At 47.2% G+C, this 9,240-nt stretch overlaps 1 protein-coding gene across 3 annotated transcripts in view; it reads right to left on the minus strand.

Annotated features, from left to right (window-relative positions):
- The window catches only part of SLC12A2 (solute carrier family 12 member 2), a 62,431-nt gene extending 55,036 nt beyond the window's left edge, over positions 1 to 7,395 (minus strand). For all 3 annotated transcript variants that reach the window (XM_084504420.1, XM_084504421.1, XM_084504419.1), the window contains exon 1: positions 6,577 to 7,395. In XM_084504420.1, coding sequence (XP_084360546.1) covers positions 6,577 to 7,182 — 606 coding nt within the window. In that variant the 5' untranslated portion in view covers positions 7,183 to 7,395. The remainder of the gene's footprint in view (positions 1 to 6,576) is intronic.
- Positions 7,396 to 9,240: the final 1,845 nt, after the last annotated feature.

The following is a 9,240-nucleotide window of genomic DNA, read 5'->3' on the forward strand; positions in this document are numbered from 1 at the left end:
ACATTTAGAAAGTGACTTCTTAAAAAAAATATTTGTAATAATTTGTTAAACAAATATTAAAATTTTATTATTACAAATAATTGATTTGTAAAAAAAATTGTAATAATTTTTCAAAGTTACATTTAGCCCATTTTCTTATGACAGCCTAGATAGCCCACTGAAGTAATTAAAATCAGTTGGACACTGACTGAATTTTTAACATCACACCACAATGTGGTAGATACAGCTAATGGCACAGTACCCCAAGCCAGCACAGAGCTGAGCTGGTACATTCACACAGCACTGCACTTGTACTGGCACAACATTATATTCAAGTCAAGTTGACAAACTGCTTACAGCTCCAAAGAAGATTACTTGGAATGGTTTTAGGGGTCTCTCTACCATGTAAACCCCTTGGAGTAAGTTGAAACACTAACCTGGCACTGACATATTCTTCACAGCTGCAACATATGTTTCTATTTCCTTTGAATTCAAAAGCCTGAATAATCCGAAATAGAAGCAGTTCATCTGAAGAAGAATTAGCTGGCAAGAATGAAGACATGAGATGAGCTTCCTTGTTAAAAAGGCTTCAGACAGACTGGATTTTTTTTTTTTTTTTTTTAAACTCACTACATCTTTAAGTCAGTTAAATTTATCAGACAAAAAATGTGTTTTATGGAGGAAAAAAAACAACCAACCACAATTCATTAAGTTTATCAGGTCTAATCAGCATGCTGAGGTAGAGAAATAAATCAAAGATGTTCCACGTGCTCAAGCTGTAAGAACTGGATAACTTCCAAAATACTGAAAGGCAAACAATTCTAAGTCCACTAATAAGATTTTTGTTTAAAAATAGCTAACAAATGAACACATTGTAAATGCCATTACCTATGCCAAACAGGGGCATGAGGGGTGGGGAGGAAAGGAGGGAGGGAGGCAGCACAGGGGAAGCAGACGGGTTTGTGGTTGCCCACATTGTTTGAGTATTATGTGGAACTTCAGGAAAAAATCTGAAGGATGCAGCTGAAGATGTAGTATACTGGTTTGAATTACTCCGAGATAGCGATCTTGCCAACCTCCTTCTCTGCAAGAATATTCTTCAGGAATCAAAGTCAGATGATGTCTAATCAAGTACAGTACCAAATGGGGAAAAAGTTATACTGCAGATTAATATTCACTTCATATCACCTGATTTTTTAACCAGTTATGATGTAGCTTATGCTGAAAGAAAATCTACCTAGCCAAATAAAAAATTAGTGCTGCTCTTTCACGTTCTGGTCTTGAATGTCTTGGTGATACTGATGATATGGGAGCTAAGATTGGCTTATTAAAAGTCAAGCTGCTCTGAACAAGCACTGCCTCTTTCCTTCCTTCTCTAGTTGCACTCCACTGGAAAATTACAGTGTCGTCTCTTCTTTTGACATTAGTGCTCAGGGGTTTCAGTGTATTGCAGTAATCTCCAAGGAGGGATACACACAAACCAATGTGTGTGCAGGACAATCCACCGGAGTGTGAGAATAGAGTATTTTTTCATAATGTTAACAAACAAAATTTAAAACTATTGTTGAAGCAGTTTTTCTCATCTCCATCTCATCCTTTAACTTCTATTTATGTGCATGTTTTATAGTATACATAATATTAGTAGAGGAGTACATGTGTGTAATCTACAAATTAACATATATTGGGGGTGCATGCTCAACATTTTTTTTTTTTTTTTTTTTTACTGACACAGTTGTGCCATCAAAATGAAGACAACTCCTGTTTTGTACCAGGGCACAAACCCACCTCATGCAATACAAGATTTCTGCAGTTGGGGGGGGGGGAAATAACAAGGTAGGGGTTGCTTTCCATAAACCAGACTGGTTTCCAGATCCAACTTTAAGCCGTATAAATACAAACACAACCATGAGAATAGAGCAGTTTACACCTTTCAGCAGCAGCCCACACTTGCATTTTCAAACTATATACTGTTAACAGCTCTCAGTTATTTCTAGTGTCTCCGGAACAAAGCAAAAACAACAGTATGAACAGTACTAGTTGTTTGCTGAAGACTGTACAAGGGTTCTGTTAATCTACAGGTGTTTTAGACTAAAGACATCACATAGATGTGATAAAGAGATTCATACAACAGATCTGAAAATACAGATGGCCCTTATAAAAAAAAAACCCTAGAGGACTAATATGAACAACTGCTGCAAACAGGAGTAATTAATAATATCGCTTATCACCATGACCCTTGAGGTGCAAAAACTGTGTGGTACCAGAATAAGTAAAGTGATGATTCTCCACACAGATTAAAAAACAAACAAACAAACAAAAAAACAACAACAATGAAAGACCATTTTGCACACAGCTAGTAAAAGCCACATCTGAGTGCAGGTGCACAGAGCTCACCATTCTTCAAAAACTGAGAACGAGAATAATTACAAATGAAAAGCTTCTAGGATGTCTGAAAGCATAATGACCAAGCCTGGATAAGAGAGCTTCTCATGTTTCATCTTAGTAAGATGGAAATTCAGAAAGAAATGCAAGTATTCCTTACAAATATATACAGCAAGAAAGAAAAGAAGCTATTTGAATTAAACCACACCAACACAAGAGTTAAGAGGCCCACTGATTGACTGGGGGCTTTGGCAATGTGCTGCAAGAAGAGTTCTACCTGCAAACGAGTTCCTGCCTTCTAAAAGGGGCAGCAGGGAGAAAGCAGATTTCAGACAGACCTCACATAACATGGTCAGCCTACTTAACAGGCTAAAATCACCTTTTAGTCTTCTATGCATCTTTAACCAGGCTGTCTTCTTTACAGACTAACAGAGAAAAGCACTAGAAAAAAGTTGGGGACACAGTAGCCATTCACTATCGTGGGAAAGGAATTCACAAGTGGCTTTGCGCTGTTTCACACATCCCTGAATTAGAAATAACAAGGAAATAAATATTAGAAACAAAAACTTGAGCAAGGTCGAGATTAACTTGGCTGCAGTGTTAAAGATGAGTTTTGCGCAGTGGCCAATTGCTGGCTGGCTTGAGGTGAGTGTCTGAGGGTCTCTAACCAATTGTATGACCAGTTCAGGCACATGTATAGCACATGGGGTTACAGAGAAAGTATATGTAGTGGAGAAAAAACAGCAATAAAGGCCTTCTGTTCAAGAGCCATCAGGAGTCTGTGTCTTGCATCCCTTCACACCATTTTCAAGAGATTACACATTCTTTGTTAAGAAGTAGTGCCATATGCAGCTGAATGTTTTACGTTAAGAGCTTTCAACAAAATACAAATCAAAGACTGAAAAACAGTTACAAGGATCAGTAAACCAACTTGAGTAAAAAAGCGAGAAAGAATGAATCCTGCCTCAAGACAATCAGTAACATTATTCCTACTCCTGTCTCCAAATTCAAAGGATAGATGCATAGATTTGTGGCTGAGGAAGCAAAGTTGTGCATCTAAGTGTCTTTTGGTGTGTTTTTCCCCCTTTTCCCCATTTATCTTAGGCAGGAGAAAGATCTTCCTCTGAGATCACCATCTTATAGCCTGTGAAAGGAACCAACTAGTACTTTCAGTAAGTATTTAGTGAACAACAGAACAAAGCTACCAGTAGAGGGCTTGGTTTACATACCATCTACTTACCACAGCTGTAAGTGACAGAACAAAAGGCGTATATTAAATCAGAATCATTCACAGACTTAAGTTTCTTGTTCCAAAAAAACAAACTCCCTAATTAAAGCAATGCAACATAAAAAAATACAAATTAATGCACAGTAATGAATAATTTCAACAATCAAATTCTGAATGCTTTAAAAGCATTTGCCTTCCAGAACTGTAAGGTCTATATTAGAGCACAGTGATTTTTGTATTGAGGAAGACAAAGGCCTACAGAATGCATTCTACAGGCTGTAGGCTTACTTACAGTCGTTGGCAAAACTACTGAAACATAAGAAGAAAAGAAAAGCTAAGACACTTTAGTCTTTGTTATGACTGAAGGAGATCCTCTCAGTGGATCCTCCTCAGGGCAGTGCACAGTGTTGCAACTGCAACAAAAACCTGCGCGGCACAGTGTGCTGTCTCCCTCCCACTTCTTTGTTAATGATAACCATCCTCACAGCTCTACATCTCTGGAGACCGATGCTCCTGCAAAGCATCACCTTATCTATGACATTAGCAGCTGTAACAGTATGACAAAATTCCCTCTGCCGTCTCTCTAGAGGATGGGGAGATTAATGCACACCAAGTGGGTAAGCAACGAACTGATCACCGTGGCTATTTGCAGCCACTGATAAGCAACAAGCTCCTCACCTTAAATTTAATGTGAGGGACCAAGATCAGTAGCATGCAATTCATCCACATGAGTACTGGAGCATCTCCCAGCTGTGTTACTACAACCAGTTTTGAGAACAACCCCTTTCTACTCTAAGAGTTTCAGTTGCAATGATTAAACAACACTTGAGGTGGTTAGAAACCTATTCTATAGTGACAAGGCAAACTCTTGTGTACACGTGTATCTTCCTCAAACTGCATCATCCCCGTGTTGGGCTCTTCTGTGAGAACAGAATGAGAAGAACTGTTAGACATATGAAGTTTGTAAACAAGGCTATGAAAAAAACAAAATGTTATTTAATTGTTACTAGCACGAGCAATACTGTAACTGCCTCTCAACATGCATTTACCTTTGAAGCCAGTGTACAGTGCAAACATCCTGCAACGTGAAATAGCTAAATTCAAAGCAACAAACCACATGGCTGGTGAACACATTTCAATCAGTTGTGATGCAAAATAATTGCCCATCTTGATGCACTGGATCCAAGAAGTTGATCAGGACAGAAACCCAACAACAATTCCCACAGAAAAGCAAGTATTTTGTGGGTGTAACAATAGGTCTTTACTTAGTCTAAATTTTATTCAGTTGGACTAGAATGTTTATACTAGCTGCCCTACTAAGCCTTTGACATACATGCTGTACAGGTAAGCTAGTACAAAAACCCACAGCTAAGGAAAGGGGTTAACTTTTCAAGTTTCTAAGAAGGCGGGGGGAATTACTTATTTTTTAAAAAGTCTCTTCTTCGCTTGGATACCTATCCATACTGCATATCAAATTAAGGACATTTTAGAAATTAATACTTTAAGTTAAATAATGCTTACAATGTAATTGTTTTGAGAATGATTCAGTAATTAAGTTGTCCACAGCTCTTCTTAGCTACAACCCACCAAGAAAATTGCTTGCCATCCTTTAAATTAAATACAAAGAAATTACAGACTTATAGACACTTACAGAAAGTGCAGTTCCAGACTAAGTCTGGTTATGCACCAAAATGTCTTAATGGTATCATAAAGAGCTTCCTTGACTGCTATTGTGTAAACACACTGAATAAGTACCTGCCAGGCTCAGAATTTCAGGTTATGTTTTGCTTACTGAACAGAGTATCTAACGAACTTCTCCCTTCTACTCCTTCTCATCTGGTTAGGAACCAGGTGCGACAAATTTGAAAAAGATTCACTGTGTTTCTACGCAGATAGCATGGCTTTTTCTTTACAGCATCTCTAGCCCCAGGCACAAGACAGTAATCGTCCACTTCCATTCCACACCAACTCAGAGAATGTCATATAACTCAGTCATGAGAAGACCTAAGAGGCAACAGTAATTCACTGTTACTGTTTGTAATTACTCCGATATCTAATCTTAATTGTGCCACAGAGATACTTTCCTGCAACTAACAATCGCCTTTATCAGAACAGATAGGGCCACAGTTTCAAAGAAACACAGCTAAATAATCAACAAAAATAAAAATACTAAGTCAGTACAGATGCACTAAGCTGCCTAACAATGGTGCGAGGGGTCTCAGAAGACATTTTCTCACGGGCTTCCACCTAGAAGGAGCGAGAGGCAGGATGGAAAGAGTTCTGGAAGCAGAGCATTCCTCGCCTCATTAGGATGTGGCCCACATGCTCCCTCGCTTCCCTGTGCCAGCAGAAAGACCCGCTGAAACGTGTACTTATTACTAGCGCGCGTCCAAGCGCCCAGATGCTGCAAGAAAGCAGCGCTGCGATGGTTCAACGCGGCTCATCACCCCAAAAACACACCGGGTGCAGCTTCGCCCGCAGCCTGCCCTTCAGCACTGCCAGCCTGCGCAAACGGGCTTTGCAGGGCAGCTGGAGCCGGGCACGCTGGGCTCCCAAACCTCCCCAGCACCCCCCCACACCCCACCCCACCCCATATGGTGCAGGGTACCCCCAGTCCCCTCCCCACAAGGAGGGGCATCCCCAAAAAGCAGGGGCCCCAGAAAGCCGGGCGATGCGCGCGTCGCCGCCGCCTCCTCCTCCTTTTTTAGCACCGCTTCCATCGCTCGCAGCTCCCTCCTCCCCATCCTGGCGCCCGCTGGGGGGAATACCCACTGCGGCACGGAGGGGGGGAGGGAAAAAAAAAAAATACATATATATATATAAAATGAAATAAAACAAATAAAAGGAGGGGGGAGCTGGAGGAAGGGAGCCCTTCGGCCGGCACCCGCAGCCGGCTGCCCCCGGAGCAGCGCCGCCAGGAGGCCGACGGGTGTCCGCGGAGGCGCGGTGCGAGGCGCAGGGCGCTGGGCAGCCCCCGCGGCGCTCACCTTGTCCAGCTCGTCGTGCAGCTCGGCCAGGCTGGGCCGGATGAGCTTCTCGCCCAGGTCGGCGGCCGTGTGCCGGTAGTGGTCGATGCGGGGCACGGCGTCCATGGTGTTGTGGCCGAAGGTGCGCAGGTAGTAGGTGTTGGTGTGGGTGTCGTAGTAGTAGTGGTGGTGGCCGCCCGAGTGCAGGCTGCCCTCGCTCAGCACCGTGTCGCCGCCGTTCTGGAAGCTGACGTTGGCGCCCTCCGAGCTGCCGCCGCCGGGCTCGCCGGGGCTCTCGTCGCCGGCCGACGGGTCCACGAAGTTCACCCGAAAGCGCCCCTTGGCTTCCTCGCCGCCCTTCACCGCCGCGCCGCCTTCCCCGCTCGCCTTGCGGGGCTCTGGCTCGGCCGGGCGCCCGGCGGCCTCGGCCACCAGGTCCACCTGGAAGCGGCTCTGGCTCGGCGTGGGTCCCAGCGGTCTGCCCAGCGCATCGCCGCCGGCCGTGCCCGCATCCTTCCCCTCCTCGCCGCGCGGATCCTCACCCACCGCCCCCGGCACCTTCAGCTCGCCGGGGCCGGGGTGCTGCTGCTGCTGCTTTTGCTTCTGCTGCTGCTGCTTCCCCTCCATGGCTGCCCGCGGGCGAGCGCTACGCTGAGCAGCAGCGGCCCCGGCTGCTCTGACCGCCCCTCGCGGCGGCGGCGGCTCCGCTGCTTTAAGCCGCCAACCAGCGCCCGGGGCTGCAGCGCGCCGCAGACAACGCCAGGCGCCGCCCCGCCGCAGCGCCAGGTGATGATGCCGCCGGGCCGGCCGCCGCCCCCCGCCCGACCCCCGCCGCCGCCCCCTTCCTCTCCCTCGCCCTCCCTCCCTCCCTCCCTGCCCGCCGCTCCCCGCCTTCCTGCCGCCGCTCGCCTCCCCCCTCCTCCTCCTCCTCCTCCTCCTCCTCCTCCTCCTCCTCTCTCTCCTCGCCCCGATCGCGCCCGTTACGCGGCGGCGCCGCCCTGACAGCACCGCGCGGGCCCCGCAGGGGCGCCGGGAAGGAAGCGGCGCCCGCAGCCCCCGGCCGGGGAGGAGGAGGAGGAGGAGGGGCGGGCGGTGCGGGGCGGGCGGCGGCGGGGCTGGGGAACTGCGAGGCGAGGCGGCCGGGCCGCGCCCGCTGGCTTCCCGGCTCGGCGGGGAGGCCGCCGGCACCGCCAGCCTCCGCCCGCCCTCGGTAGGCGCGGCCCGGCGGAGCGCCGGCGGGCAGGGCGGCGGCCGCCGGCTCCTCGCGGCCGGCAGCGGCGGCGGAGGGCGCCGCATCCGCCCCCACCGGCACCGGCAGCGGCACCGGCAGCGGGGCCGCGACCCCCCGGCCCCTGCCCGCCGCACGGAGCCCGCCCGGCCGGGGCCGCGTCTCGCGAGAGGAGCCCCGCGGCGCTGCAGCCGCCTCAGGAGCCGCCCGCCGCAGGTGGCGGGTGCCCAACGGCCCGGCCCTGCCGCTGCCGCGGGCGCCGCTTTTTGTTTTTGTTTTTGTTTTTGTTTTTGTTTTTGTTTTCGCTTTTTTTTCGCTTTTTTTTTTTCTCGCTCCTCCCTCTCGGTTTCCCGCGGCTCGGTGAAGGCGGGAGGGTGTGGGACGGTGTGGGGCTGGGACGGGTGAGCGCGGGGATGGGAGATGTGAAGGCGTTCACCCAACGAGCTGCCCCCGGCACGGCTCGGTGCCGGCTGCGTCCTGTCCTGCCGGCCCTGCCCCCCACAAAGGTATTCTTTCCCTAAAAGCGTACCCCTGCTTCAATTTTTTTTTTTTTTTTTAAATTACTCCTTTCCGACCTTTCCTTCTGTCTCAGTCGGGTGTAGGTGTCTGGATAATCCATTAAGTCACTGCTGAGGCTGAACCTCAGTTACACAAAATCCTCCTGCTTCCCCGGTAAGACAGAAACTAACAGACCGGCCAACTCATCGTTTATTTTTATTTTCCTTATTCTTGAAGGTAATAGCTTACAGAGTAGCGGGAGAGCTGGGCGACAGTGTCATCATTGTCCATCCGTCCATCCCCACACACACCAAAAAGCACCTTCTTTAGTAATTAAAAATCATTCAGCTAACATTCACAGCATTCACTTAAGTTAGTCCTGTCAAGCAGTGGCAGCAGTTCACTTCAAGAACATTTTGGTTCGTATTTCTTGGTTCTAGTCAAATCTTTTTTTTTCCTAATTGTGTTTTTTTTTGTTTGCTTGTATGCTTTTTTTTAATGTTTTTCCTTACTGCCTAGCAAAGTCTGATGGCCAACATCCGTTTTCTAGCTCACTGCATCTCTGATGTCTTACTTGAATTCACAACAAATTTGGTGACATAATCCAACAAAAAAGGGGATGGAGTTTGAAAACAAAGCTTGTTTTTCTTTCTTAACAATTACTTAGAGGAAGAAGTTTTTCAATTTTATAGATGAGTGCATAAAAGAGTTGAGGACACTTCAGTAGGCTGCAAAGGTGGGGACACTGATGCTTTTGTGAGTGTTTCCTGTTCAGACGCTATTGTACAAAAGAACAGAAATCACACACCTCTGTTTTTTTTGAGATGTTTCTTAACAGACTCCAAAGCTCTAGAGAGTAACAGATAACAAGAAACAGTTTGGGAAAATTTCAGAGTGTAAAGCACAAACATGAAAATCAGTGAGAGAACTGGAAAGTAAAAGGTTAAACCATGAGGCAA

The sequence above is a fragment of the Aythya ferina genome (assembly GCF_964211825.1).
Source record: "Aythya ferina genome assembly, chromosome: Z".
Taxonomy (NCBI): domain Eukaryota; kingdom Metazoa; phylum Chordata; class Aves; order Anseriformes; family Anatidae; genus Aythya; species Aythya ferina.